Here is a 15000-nt window from a genome sequence, read left to right on the forward strand (position 1 = left end):
ATTATCATTATTATTATTATTATTATTATTATTGCCATTATCATAATAATTATTATTATTACTCTTATTACTATTATTGCTGTTATTATCATTATTAGTATCATCATCATCATTATTATTATCATGATTATTATTATTGTTATTATTATTGTTATTTTTATAATAATAATTATTATTATTACCATTATTATTATTATTGTCGTTATTGTTTTATTTATTTTATAATCATTGTTATCATTTTTTATTATTGGCATTATTGTTATTATTGTAGTTTTTGCTTTTATCAATAACACTAGTATTATTATCGTCATTATAATTAACATCATGATTTTTATTATCATCATTATTGTTCTTTATTAATGTTCGTACTGCTATTTAAATTTTTGTTATTGATATCATATTTATCCTCATTATTACATATATTATTTCTATCATTATCATCATCATTGTCCTTATTCCCTTTATCACAGTTGTTGTCATTAACATCATTATCATCACAATAATTAGGGTGCACATCATCATTATCATTATCAGCATTATCACTATCATCATTATCATTATTATCATCATTATTATTATCACTGTAATGATAATGATGAAATGGTGATAATGATAATGATGATGATAGTGGTGATAATAATGACAATGATAATCATCTTGATAATGAATCCGATGAAAGTGATAATGATGACAACAATAAAGATAACTTTAATTCTATAAGGATGATGAAAGTAAAGATAATGATAATGGTAATAATAACCATGGTTATAATCATAATGATAATTACAATGATTAACATGATAGTGATGCTATCAGTACCAACAATGTTGATAATGGTGATAACACTCACCATAACTGCAATAATGGTAATGATCATGATGAATGATACCTTTCCGTTAATGATGATGATGGTGATAGATTTATTGATGTACTTGTCATAACAAATAACAGCAACATAAATTATAATAACAAAAATAACATTTCTTTCTCACCCAAAACACCCTCATACTAACCTCATTTACGTACGCGCGTTCCCCACCTCTCTCATTCATCAATTACCATCTATCTCCTTTTATCCATCATCCATCATCTGTGTTCAACCTATCTATCAATTCCAGGGAGCATGAACCCAGTACCCCATGCCCTGGGGTCAGCATTCTTCGCCCCTCCTGCGGAATATACATGTGAGCCCCCGGGGTATCCAGAGGGCGCTGATACGTACAATAGCACGTAAGTAAAACGGTTTTTGTTTTGATGTTGTGAAAGGACGAGGACGAGGGGGGGTGGGGGGGTGGGTAATGGGGGTGGGAGGTGGGATTATGCTGGGTTGTGTGTCTTGTGGTCGTGTTGTGGTTGTTGTTGTTTGTGTTGTTAGTGTTCTTTCTTTCTTTGTTGGATTTATTGGCTGTCAACCAGCGACATGTGTCAAGGTCATTAAGCCATTGTTTTCATTTTGTCTTATCAATCTAGAGAAGGTCATAAAGGTTTGTCTCCTTTAGAAAAGTGATTACTTAATGGTTAGTTTTTCATTGTCAGATAATATATTTTTTCATATTGAATTCTATATGTTTTATTTGTAGATAGTCAGGTGAGTGTAGCGTGTGGCATTGTCCCTGAGTCTGGCCAATACCACTTCCTCTCTTCTGTTTTTTCTGTGGGCGGTGTCCCACTGTATTGTTTCTGTCTTGTGTTTATTTATTGGGAGGTTGGTCCACTCACTTTGCCACAGGAGATGAATTTTTGCTTTTATAAAACAGACAAAACACCTGAGATCTGTGCGGACAATGCCAGGCTCCAGATCACCAGTCGACCCGGCTAATTTGTCAGCCTGTTCATTGCCATGGATACCTGAGTGTCCAGGTACCCATATCAGCTTCATTGATTTGTTGGCACTATGTAATTTACGAATGATATTACCCTGTATTTCATTTTTGGTGGTTTCTAAGGATTTAATAGCTTTAAGTGAACTTAATGAGTCTGAAAATATGACTATTCTATCCTGGGTCGTCGATAGGGCAAAACCTAAAGCTTTGTCTATTGCAAAAAGTTCAGCAAGAAAGATCGATGTATGATTCGGCAATCTGAATCTCAACTGGCATTCAGTCGACCATACACCCGCTCCCACACACTCGTCTGTGAAATTGGGTGTTTCCCACGGTGCAATATTTGACTGAACCAGGGTATCGATGGTAGAGAGATCTATACCGACTTTATCTGTGAGGTCATCGAGTCTATTGCACAGCGGCTTTCCGCCGCGGTGCTGTGGGCCTAACTGCCGGCGCAAAACATCCCTGTTAGGATGATGGGGCTGCCTGGCTATCTTGGCGGCGTAAGTCAGCGCAAGCTGGCCGCGTCAAGACGGAGGGAAGGTACTCCCGACTCTACCTCTAGACGCTCGGTGCGAGTGCACTTATGGGCTCCAAGACAGACATTCAATCCATTCAGAGTTGAGCTTGTTGCCGAGCCATACACGATTGACCTATAATCTACTTTAGACCTAATCAGGGATTTATATAACATCAGTAAAGACTTTCTATCAGCTCCCCATTTGTGTCCAGAAATGCACTTTAATGAATTGAGTGCTTTTTGACATTTATTCTTTAACTGACCAATGTGGTCTTTCCAATTTAATCTACTATCAAAGAGTAGACCAAGAAATCTAGCTGAATTTTGAATAGGTATTGGGTGGTTGTCTAGAGATAGCCTGATGTTGGGCTCTCTCCTATGGGTAAAGACCTCGCCAATACTCTTTCTTATGGAAAACTTAAGGAAAATCCCATTGGAAGCCCCGGTTATGAATCAGATCCAGTGCCAGTTGCATCTGATTTGCCGAGAAATCTGCATTACTGCTGGGGTGCCATAATGCAAAGTCATCGGCGTACAGTGAGTATTTAAGATTCCGAGGAGGAGATGGTAAAATGTCATTAATCATACATAAAAATAATGTTGGGACAAGACACTTCCTTGTGGGACCCCGTTTGCCTGGACAAAAATGTCAGAAAAAGTGACATTGTCAGAAAATAATTTGACAGAAAACGTAATCCGAAAGCATAAAGTTTTCTGAGTAGGCTATGCTGCCATGTCATGTGGTAGGCTTTTTCTATATCTAAGAATACTGAAATAAAAAAATGCTTTGTCAAAGCCTCATGAATATGACTTTCCAGTTTTACTAGCTGATCGAGAGTTTGGCGTCTCTTTTGGAAGCCGCACTGCTTGTCAACTAGTGAATTTCTGGTGTTTAGAAAATGCAATAGCCTACTATTAACAATCCTTTCTATGACCTTGCATAAGCAACTTGTCAACGCAAATGGGCAGTAAGAGATGGCGGATCTGGGATTTCCCCCTCCTTTCAATATGGGAATGATGTGGGCGAAGTGCCATGAATTTGGAAAAGTCTGGCTTTTCCAAATGTCATTGTACGCTTCTAGCAACTTAATCATGGAGTCATGATTAAGATGCTTTATCATCTCATGTCGAATCTCATCGGGGCCTGGGGACGTTCCTCTACAGGCTTCTAGGATTCGGACAAGCTCATCCATTGTAAGATCTTTATTGTAATCAAAGTCGCCTCCTGTGGCAAAGTGAATTGGTTGCAGCTCGGATGCTTCCTTGGTGTTCAGAAAAGCAGGATGGTAGTTTTCTGAGCTGCTTGTATAAAAGAACTGCCTGGCGAGTGTGTTAGCAATGTCTCTAGGTGAATCAAAGTTATTTCCCTCATGGGTGATGTTTTTTATTTTGAATATATTTTTTCTATTGATTTTATTAATAGTGGACCAAACCTCTGTAATACTGGTGTTGCTGTTAATCGTAGAGACAAAGCTTCGCCAGGAGTCTCTTTTGTCTTGTCTAATTGTTCTTCGAGCCCTAGCTTTCGCTTGTTTGTAATTGCGAAAGTTCTCATTTGTGATGTTATTTTTGAAAAAACTGTAGGCCCTATTTCGTTCACATGGCGCCCTGCGGCAATCTGGTGTCCACCATGGAACTCTATGCTTAACGCTATCTGTCGAAGTCTTAGGGATAGTTGCCATTGCTGCATTTATAATACAATTTTCAACACTACTTTATCATCAATGGTTTCTCCAACGACTTCGAGCTTGACGCTCCTTGTGAAGGCGACCCAATCTGCTCTTTTTACTTAATGTAAAAAGAGCATTTAGGGCTGAAGGCGTTCTCGTGGTGTCGCATGAATATCTAATACAAATAGGAGGGTGATCGCTTCCCAACGAGTCGTCAATAGTGTGCCACAGGCACTTGGCTGCTAGTGTTGAAGAGACCAGTGATAAGTCAATAAAGCGCAAATTACCGGTATTATCGTCCACTCGCGTCGGACTACCATCGTTTAGAAGGACCAGATCAGAGTCGTTGATCAACTTAACTACTTGCTCACCTCTACCATCCACCCATAGGGAACCCCATGAAGTATGATGAGCGCTGAAATCACCTAAAATTAATTTGTTGTTTGGCAGACTGTCCTGAAGAGCAAAAAGCTCACCATAGATTACCATATTATCAGGTGGACAATCAACTGAACATATAGTCAGATATGTGTTATTGATTTTTACTTTGCATGCGACGTGTTCCAAAGTAGAATTAATCGTCACTTCAGTGAAAGGGAGGTTCTGGTGGATGTACATGGCGACCCCGCCTCCGCCCCTTCCCTCTCGGTCTTTTCTACACAAATGATAGTTTCTTAACGATACGACCTCGTAAGAGACTCGATCGTTTAAAAGGCTTTCTTGAAGAACTGTAATATTGGGAGCATAGGACGAGGCTAATAGTCTAAGGGAGTTTAATTTTGATATAAGACTTCGACAGTTCCATTGTATAATGGTAAACGCATAGGTTACGTTTTATGGGGTTTGGAAGTGCCTTGTCCGCCGGTTTTTCTTTTCTTTTATTCTTTTCTTTTCTTGGGAGGGAGGCGCCTCCTCCTCTCCCTCGCTTTCCGATGGCCTCTCTCGGGAGTCTTTGGAGACAGTAGCCTCCATGGTCTGCTCCCCACTGCTAGGGAGACACTTGGCGGAAGATGATCTACCCTTCGAGCAGACCAAAAACCAGACGAAGTCCCAGTAGGGGTCGCCTGGACAAGAGGGTGCGATCCAGATTGTGATTTGGTATCATCCTCCTTATGATACTTTTTTGCTGGGTTGATTCAGCAATTTCCTTTATTGTTTTGTTCAATTCTTTAATCTGATTCATTAAGTCCTTAACGGTTTTCTTAAGTTCAGAAATTTCTTGATCTTTTGCTGCGAGCTGCTGACTAACACTGCTTGCACTGGAAACATTGTTAGTTACTGCTGAAGCGTAAGAAGTATTGGGTTTGCTTGCCAAACCTTCAACTTTCTTCTTGGCCTCATGGTAGCTAACATCGTGCTCTCTCATGTATGCCAATGTCTCAGTCTCCGTCTTCAGGCTGCTGCATTCAGCAGAGCCTGACTGATGGGGACCTCCACAGTTAGCACACTTGAGTGTCTTTTCCGTGCATGTAGTGGTATCATGGGCTCCAGTACATTTACCGCAAGTAAATTTGTCAGTATCCTTATCAATGCATCTTAATGAGGTGTGTCCAAATTTTTGGCATCTATTACAACGCATTGGTTTTTGGATATAAGGTCGTACTTGAACGATCTCATATCCGACTTTGACAGTACTTGGAATCTTTGGAGTTGAAAAGGTCAGGAAACACAATCCGGTTTTTACTCGCACATTCCCATTTTTCTTGGTCATGCAATTTACGTCTACTACGCTTTGGTCATTCATGGCCTCAAGAATTTCGCTTTCTTCCATTGTCCTCAAATCCCTGTGAAAGATTACTCCCTTACAGGTATTTGGGCCATCAGGAATAGATACTTTAACTTTAAGGTCATGAATTTGCGTCAGTTTAAGCAAATCCTTAACCTGAGATTTAAACTGCACTTTTACAAGGAGGCTACCATCTCGCAATTTTCGGACAAAATCAAAACTGCCTTCCACTTGATCATCAAGGACCTTCTTAATGATAAAGGGGTTGGCATTCTGCATGGATTGATTTTCATTCACGCATCGAATGTTTATACACCTTGCATTCTCGGGAAGGATATCAATGCTTGGTCTTCTGGGTCGGTCATTGGTCGGGGTTTCTTCAGAGGTCGTATTGGTCGTAGAAGAGGTCAGAGTCACCCTTCCTCCTTGAGGAGGAGGAAGGGTAGCCGGGGGATCAATCATACTCGGGTGTCGGACCAGGTCCGAACCCTGGGCCAAAGCCCATTCTCCTGAGGGGACTACCTGTCCCTTAACTATTGTATCAACCTAATCCCAATAGCTAAGAGATTATTATAGAGTCTTTTTGTTACACGCCCTCGACCCCCCCCCCCCCCCCCCGACTACTGGGCCTTCCTAGCCTGGGGTAAAAGAGTGCTGCGGGTCTGGGGTGGGGGCCGACTACTACTACTGTAGCCTCGTGTCACCTGCAAAATCAAAGCACTGAAGGTGCAAAAAGTCTGTAAATACAGTATTTACTTTGCTTTTCTTACGTTAAATAACACAGAAGCAACAATGCCAAGTGTGACAAGAGGCCCGTATCCCAGGGTAACTCTAGTGGCACAAGACTTTATTTGTTGCTGCTGGGTTTTCACCAAGGTCTGAGCGGTTCAACATCTCATACACAAGTGTGAATGTTGTTAGTGTTCGTATCATTATGACCCTTATGACTGCTGTCTTTGTTGTGATGGAAATGATTGCAGTTAGCTATTTTGAATAACAGTTGATCCATGTATATTATTTTTACATCATTTTTTTTTTTTTTCCTTTTTTTACCTTTTTTTTTAAACCAACAGGGACAAATGTCACTACCTGGGTGTTTATAACGGCACTGAGGGAGAACCAGCTACTCTCCCTTGTACCAAATGGTCTTACAATACGTCGACATTCACGAATACCATCACTATGCAGGTATTTTATTTATCTTTCGTTTTTTTTTTCACTCTACTTCTCCTTTCTTCGCCTTCCTAGCCCTGTTTTATGATCTCTCTTTCTTTTCTTTTCTTTCTTTTTTTTCTTTCTGTTTTCCTCTTCTCTCTCTCTTTCTTTCTCTTTTCCTTCTCTCTGTCTTCCTCTCTCCCTTCTCTCTGGCTTCCTCCTCTCTCTCTCTCTCTCTTTCGCTCTTTTTTTTCTCTCTCTCTGTCTTCCTCTTCTCTCCCTCTCTCTCTCCCACACCGACAAACACAAACAAATACAACCTAAACGCATAAAGTCAAGTGAACCTCACAACGCCGAACTCGCCATGGCCTCCGAAGGGAAAGACACCCCAAGGAAATCGTTGAAAACACGAAGCACCTGACAAGCTGCCGCCTTCAAATTGTCCATCCCTTTTGGTTCAGACTGACTGCGGACTGTGGCATGATGCTGAGTCTTCCTTAGGGCATTTTTTCTCCCATTGGATCCTCCAGACCCCTCGATTCTCACAAATAGGGGAGAATGATGTGGCTAAATACTTGGCTCCCCTAACTGACCAGCTCCGGTACTAGCTTCAGCATCTGTTTCGGCTACTGTCTCGGCACCTGCTTCACTTCTAGCTACAGCACCTGTTTCGGCTACTGTCTCGGCACCTGTTTCAGTTCCAGCTCCAGCACCTGTTTCAGTTCCAGCTCCAGCACCTGTTTCAGTTCCAGCTTCAGCACCTGTTTCGGCTACTGTCTCGGTACCTGCTTCACTTCTAGCTTCAGCACCTGTTTCGGCTACTGTCTCGGCACCTGTTTCAGTTCCAGCTCCAGCACCTGTTTCAGTTCCAGCTCCAGCACCTGTTTCAGTTCCAGCTCCAGCACCTGTTTCAGTTCCAGCTTCAGCACCTGCTCACTTCTAGCTACAGCACCTGTTTCGGCTACTGTCTCAGCACCTGTTTCAGTTCCAGCTCCAGCACCTGTTTCAGTTCCAGCTTCAGCACCTGTTTCGGCTACTGTCTCGGCACCTGCTTCCGAAAGCCGGATGCGAACGGGGCTGCAGAAGCTCGAACAGAAGTAGAAGAAAAGGTATGAATGAGACTTGTAAGAACTTGTATCCCTCGGACCTGTGAAGAATCGTAGTCCAGAATATCTTGAAGATGAAACGAAATATATTATGAAAGCCTTATTGAAACAGAAATACGCAAGAGGATTATTTCTGAATCTCCAGAAGAAAGCGGAGATCATTATGACGAGGTTAGGAACCGAACCCTCTTCCCCCTCCCTCCCCCCCCCTCCCCTGACATTTCGGAAACACCATCAAGATCGCCAATACTTCTGGTACAAGAGTAGGTAATCTAACACGGGATGGAAAGCCGCCCACAAGCAGCCCCGGGCGACAGCGTCTCATACTGAATATTTTGCAGCAGATGTGAGAAAAAAGCGGACTATGGTGAGACAGGACGTGGTTTCAGCGCCAGAATCAGCGACCATCGAGCCGACGTCCGTCACCACAGAACTTCCAGCGCCATGGTGGTACACGTGGATGAAGCGGGATATACCTACCAGACTGGAAGCGAGCCAAAGTGATCTATGAAGGATTGAACAAATTGAAAATGAAAATGATGGAAGCTGAATATATCGCGACGGAGGAGAACATGTAACGCAGTCTCGGGACGCTTCAAATTATACAATTATGCGGATAACGAGTGACAGGTCACGGGCATCAGATGATTGGTCACCTCTTGGTTAACATCTATATGTTTTTTGCAAGTTTGTACTTCTGTAGTTCTGAGGACGAGGTAAACGAAACGGGCGAGTTACATCTCGTGCCTTTTTCTGCATTTGTCTTCAACAGCTGCAATACAAGTAAAGAATGATTACACTCTTTTTTGGATAGCAACAACCCTTGCACTGTAATAGTCAGCAGCCTATAATGGAACATGAAAATATTCAGCTGACTGGTGAAAGCTCAAAATGACTTTCTGTATTACCTGTATTATTCTACATACTCAAGAAATCACTGGTCGTGGTTTTCATATGATTGAAAATGCTCTACTTGTTTTTCCTTCTTTCTTTCTTTATCTTACTGTCTGAATAACCTACCCGAATGTTGATAATAGTACAGTGCAGCCGTTCTGGTACTTGTAGTTACTGTTTGAATGATAGCACGCTTATTTAGGTCGACCAGTTTGGGTCAAAGCATCTTTATCTGTGGTTTTGAGGACATGTGAACTGCTCGCTCGCTCTCTCTCTCTCTCTCTCTCTCTCTCTCTCTCTCTCTCTCTCTCTCTCTCTCTCTCTCTCTCTCTCTCTCTCTCTCTGTGAGGGTTGTCTTAGTCTATTGTAACGACAACCCAACACAAAATAGGGAGTGATGCCAGACACAGGGTTTGAGCATTACAGGTTTATTCCATAACGCAGATAGTCTAGCGTTATGGTGCACGAAAGATATATTCACTACAGCACAAGGGTCACAGCAATAAATAATATCACAACACGTGTAAACAGGCGGAGAAATCAGGTGTCAGCAGTAGTGCAGCCGATCCCCGGTCTGATGGTATGAAATTGCCGGTGACTGCTAGCTAAAGGGGGGGGGGGGGAGAGGCGTAGGATGTCTGAGAAGAAGGTTAGTTGGGAAGTGGAAAATAAGTTGGAGATTGAGAGTCGGGGGGCGATACCCCGTGCTTGTTTCGTTTGTTTTTGTGGCTTCCAAGCAGCGCATTGGTGGTTTGGGTGGAGGTCAGAAGCCCCTTCGAGGCCTTAGTGTTTATTTTGGAGGAGGCGTCTGCCTTTGCTTGCTCTGTTTGCATGCTGTGCTTTCTTGTTTGCTCTTTATTTAAATAACTACATTGGAATGTAGGGTATTTGCCTTTATATTAATATAAAGGTTGTTGTGGTTATGTACTTGTACATTGTTTAATTAAAATCAGTGGGCGCTGTCTCTGGGTGTTGTCTGAGCGTGTGCACGCGCGTGACCGTGGACATAGACATAATCGTGGGCGTGTTGTTGCGGACGATTATGGGTATGGTCACGGGAGCGACGCACTCACGGTCAGACAAAGACCTGGACTGCTGTATGCATACACATTCGTATACTCATATGCGTTATACACGTGTGTACGTACTTATGTATATATATATATTTTTTTTTTCAGAGAGCATGAGTGAGAACATTAGAGAGAGAGCATGGTGCATGACATATGAGCCATGAGAGCTTAATGTTTTTTTTTTTTTTTTTTTTTTTTTTGAACTTGAGAGAGAACATAAACGAAGATCACGGGAGTGAACATGATTTTTTTTCCCCAAGGACGAGAGTGAACATCAAACATAGACAGAACTAGAGAACGCGAGAACGCACATATATACACACACAGATACAAATGGGAACATGGATCTTTTTTTCTTTCTTTTTTTTTTTTTCTTTTTTTTTTTTTATATATTATACCTGGTTTCCTCCCGATCTGTCATGCATGCTGTGATGCATGGCAGGTCGGGGTGAACCCTACGGCATAAGAGACTCTACCTCTCGTTCGAGGACGGTGAGTTGGGTGAGTCCATCTTTTTTTTGTGTGAGAGAGCATGGTGCATGACATATGAGTCATGTGAGCTTCATATTTTTTTTTTTTTTTTTTTTACGAACGTGGAACATGAACACTAGAACACGGTGGTGCTCACAGGAAGTATGAACACGATAAGAACATGGGTGATAACGCGAGAACACGGGGAGAATGAACACATGCACATGAACACACATATAGACATGGAGGGGAGCATAGAACGTGAACACGAGAACACGGTGATGTACATGGGAAGTATGAACACTCAGAACATGGGTGATAACACGAGAGCACGCCTGTGTGAACACAAGAACACAGGGTGAATGAACATTTTCTTCATTTTCATGTCGTTCCCGGACATACAGTGGACGAGGTGGCTGTTCGCTTCGTGGCCACCAACAGTGTTCAGTGTTTGTGTTGTGAGTTTCTATGATGTTTGTGTAGAGTGGGTCGTCTGTTTGTTGTAGCCTCTCCCATGTCTTGCGTGCACGAGCGTATATTCGGGTGTTTAGTGGCTCGATGTTGTATCTTTCGTGCAGTTCTCGGGTGGGTGTTGTCTGTGGGTATCTTATGTTTGCGGCCCAGCGCAGAGCTTTGTTCTGGACCGCTTGCATGTTTATTTGTTGTGTTTTGGATATGGTGTGGAGTGGCACTGGGGTGTACTCGAGGATGGGTCGGAGGACTGTTTTGTAGAGTTGGAGTTTCGTTCGTGTTGTACATTGCGTGAATCTGTGTAGTTTGGCGAGTGTGATGTTTGCTTGTTTGATTCGTTGTTTTGCGTGTGTGGATACGCCCCATCTGGTGAGGGAGAGGCCGAGTAGTTTACCGTTGTTTGCGTTCGGTATGTCAGCGTTGTTTATTTGTATGTTGGGCGGGTTTAGTCGTGCGATGGGTATGTTTGTGAACTTTTGTGTGTTTGTTTGGATCTTCCACTTCCTCTCGTATGTGTTTATGTGATTGATGGCGCGTTCTGTGGTTATTTTCATGATGTTTTTAGATTTGCTTGGGTGTGTTATGATTTGTGTTATGTCGTCTGCGTAGGATATGTAGTTGCTGTATGGTGTTGGGAGTGGTAGATCTGCAGTGTATAGTATATAGAGTGTTGGTGCCAGGACACTACCCTGGGGGACCCCACTCCTCAGGGGGATGGGGGGCCCGTGGTAGTGTTCGAGGCGAGTGTTAGCAGTTCTGTTGTCAAGGAAGTTGCAGAGAAGGCGTCTGAAGTTTGGTGGAAGTTGTAGGTTAATGAGTTTGTGTTTCAGTCCACTATGCCACACCTTGTCGAAGGCCTTGCTGACGTCCCGGAGAATGATGTTTGTCAGTTTTTTGTTTGCGAGGCTGAGGGCTATCTCCTCGTAGGCGAGGGCAATGGCACTCTCAGTTCCTCTGTGTGGTCTGAATCCGTATTGATGTTGTTTGTTTCTAGGTGCATGTTTAGTCTTCGTGTTATGATGCGTTCGAGTATTTTCCCCGGGACCTCGAGCAAGGAGATCGGTCGGTAGTTGTTGACATAGTGGACTGATTTGTTTGGTTTGGGAATCAGTGTGAGGCAGGCGTGTTTGAAAAGAGATGGAAAGTGTCCTGTGGCCAAGGAAGCATTGAAGATTTGACAGAGTTTAAGTATCATGTTTGGAGGAAGGTTTTGAAGGATTGTTTTGTGTATTTTGCTTGGCTCAGGTGCTGTGTTTTTTGTTTGTTTAATTATCTCTGCGACTTCCCTCGGTGTTATTGGTGTGGTGAAAATATCTGCACTGTTTAGTGCTGTTAAGTCACTTGTTTATGTGGGTTGTAGCAGATGTTGTGATTGTTGAAGTGCCGTGTTTACTTCGTGCTCGGTGTCTTCGTCAAAGTTTTCATTTTCTGTGTCTGTGATTTGGAAGTTTCTCTGCCAGAATCGTCTGTGAAGTGTTTCCATGTCTTGTATAGAGTCGATTATGTTGTTTTGTTCATCATATATGTATGTGCATCTCTGTCTGTCTGTACCCATTAGTTTTTTGTATGATTTCCAGAATGTCTTTGGGTCTGTATGGTTCTGGCAGAGTTCGTCTATAAGTGATGTCCATGTGCTTGTGTGGAGTTCTCTGTTTGCGTTTTGTAGTTGTGTTTGAATATGTCTGTATCGGTTTCGTAGTTCTTGGTCCCATCCTCGTGTTTGGGCAAGTAGATGGACATTGTGATATTGTGTTATGAGTGAGCGGAGGGTGTCGTTTTGTTTATGTTGTGGTATTGTTCTGTATGTTGTTTTTGGAATGTGGGCTTGTCTGGCTGTGGTGATGTCATCATACCATGACTTCAGGTATGAGTCTATCACTGTTGTTGGTCGCCCTTGTAATTCATGATTTTGGGTTTGTGAAAGGGATTCTTTGAAGGAGTCCCAGTCTGCATTTTTTAGGCTTTCTTTTGGGTGAGATGGAATCATGATTGGGTTGGTCGAAATGGTGGCTATGATGGGGAGATGATCGCTAGTGGTGATCTCTCCTTGCTGGAGGTGTATGTTCAGGTGTGCGTGTCTGCTTGTGAGTACGATGTCTGGTGTGGTTGCTGACCGGTTGTTTATTCGTGTTGGAAAGTCTGGACCGATGTGTTGTAGTGTGCCGTCGAGGATGCGGGAGACGAGCCCTCGCCCCACGGCGTTAGTGTAATTGTAGCCGAATGTATGGTGTTGTGCGTTCCAGTCCCCGAGTATGTATGTGGGTTTCCTGTGTCTGAGGAGTTGGAATATGTCCTGGTCAGGTATGTATGGTCTGCGTGGTGGTAGGTAGATGGTGGCAATGATAATGGGACCGTGTGGAGTGTCGATTTCCACTGCAATGAGCTCTGACGTGAAGTTGTCATGAATTTTGTGCTTTAGGTTCGATTTGATGGCGAGAGCAACACCATCGCTTCGTTCACCTGTGTGGTTCGTTTGATATGTTGTGTATGTATGTATTTTGATTCTGTTTGCGTTGTCGAGTCCGTGGCTGTTAATGAGAATAATGTGAGGGTCGTATTTCCTGTACATATTGCAAAGCTCATTGCGGCGATCGAAGGTCCATTGCAGCACGTTGTGTTGCAGGACTGTGAGGCGTTGTATTGTTGATTGGTGTGGGTTCATGGTTTGTTTTGTGTGGAGTTGTCTGCGGGGTGGAACCCATTACGTAAGTCGTTGATGTTTTTGTATCTTGTCATGTGTGTGTTTGTGATATCGAGTTCTCTCGTGACGTTGCGCTGTCACGAGATCCGACTCGGCAGCATTCGTATAAACCCACTTGATGTTGCCGCGGGCGATTTCTTTCCCGAGGAGGGCGGCGTCGCAACACTCGTAAACAAGCGGATCGGCGGCATAAAAACGAATGCCGTGATATGAGGCATCAGTTACTGTTTGGGCTGGTTTTGGATCTAGTGGGTTTATTATTTGTGACCTGTTGGGTTTGGGGTTGTTCTGTGTCAGAACCTTGCTTTTTCTTTTCTTTTTCTTTCGGCCGACTGCGTGAGGTTGATCGGCTGCGGCAGCTCTCGCTGGGGTGTTTTGGTGGGTGTGTTTTTATTTTGCAGGTTTGTGTCGCCTGTGTTTGGATCGTTTGTTTCGGCCTTACTGAAGGCTCCACCTGTCGTGGTGGGGTTTTAGAGGTTTCGACCTGTGTGGCATCAGGGGTTTGGTTTGGGTTATCAGGGGTTGAGGTATGGGTGGGGGGCTAGGAGGGGGGTGGGTTTGGGTGGGAACTTAAGGGAGGGGGAATGACCTTCAGGATTCTCCAGGAGTCTGCTTTTCCCAGATGGAGTTGGGGAAGATTATTTCGAGCCAGGGCTGTTTTGGCATGATGTCTGAACCCTTTACTGGGGTCAATTAGGTTTTGTAAGTGGGCATTTAATAATACGATTAGTATCTTTTTAGATAAAATGCCTGGGAGGGCGAGGTGGATGGTTGGCTCGTTTTTTTCTTGTTTTTATGTCCTGCTGGACTTGTTTTACCTCCTTTATTAGGGGTTGCCAGGCATTTTGCGTTGCTTGGATTGTTGCTTGTGCTGCTTTTTGTGCAGCTTCTTTTATCGGTTTTGTTTCTTTTTCTTTTTCTTTTAATTTTACTGTGGTTTCTGGTCTGATGGTATGTTCCAAACTTGCTTCTTATATGGACGAGGTTTGCATCCGCCGTTCCCCGAATCTTGTCCCCACGGCAGACAAGGTAGTCTGGAATTAAGCTCGTTCTGAGGGTCTAAGGTACTTGGTAAGGCGGTCATGAGTGAGCCGCCCATCACTCAAAGTTAACCTGACCTGACCTGGCGATTGCCTCACTAGTGTGATGTTCGTATAGTATTTGCATATGATTTATTTGTTGTATTTGATATATTTGTATTCAATATCGTATATAGCATTCTATATCATTCCCACACACACTCTCTCTCTCTCTCTCTCTCTCTCTCTCTCTCTCTCTCTCTCTCTCTCTCTCTCTCTCTCTCTCTCTCTCTCTCTCTCTCTCTCTCTCTCTCTCTCTCTCTCTCTCTCTCTCTCTCTCTTTCTCTCTCCGCTCTCCTTCCCTCCTCTCC

General features: G+C 43.1%; 2 protein-coding genes across 2 annotated transcripts in view; both read left to right on the plus strand.

Annotated features, from left to right (window-relative positions):
- LOC122267182 (cytochrome P450 3A11) overlaps nucleotides 1-15000 on the plus strand; it is a 56092-nt gene that overhangs the window by 17829 nt on the left and 23263 nt on the right. The window lies entirely within an intron of this gene.
- The window catches only part of LOC122265393 (organic anion transporter 3-like), a 31462-nt gene that overhangs the window by 4745 nt on the left and 11717 nt on the right, over nucleotides 1-15000 (plus strand). Inside the window, exons 3-4 of the mRNA XM_086540520.1 lie at nucleotides 1119-1230; nucleotides 6816-6930. Coding sequence (XP_086396646.1) covers nucleotides 1119-1230; nucleotides 6816-6930 — 227 coding nt within the window. The remainder of the gene's footprint in view (nucleotides 1-1118; nucleotides 1231-6815; nucleotides 6931-15000) is intronic.

The sequence above is a fragment of the Penaeus japonicus genome, unplaced genomic scaffold, assembly GCF_977035675.1.
Source record: "Penaeus japonicus unplaced genomic scaffold, GWHDUDI00000001_assembly GWHDUDI00000010, whole genome shotgun sequence".
In the NCBI taxonomy this organism is placed as follows: domain Eukaryota; kingdom Metazoa; phylum Arthropoda; class Malacostraca; order Decapoda; family Penaeidae; genus Penaeus; species Penaeus japonicus.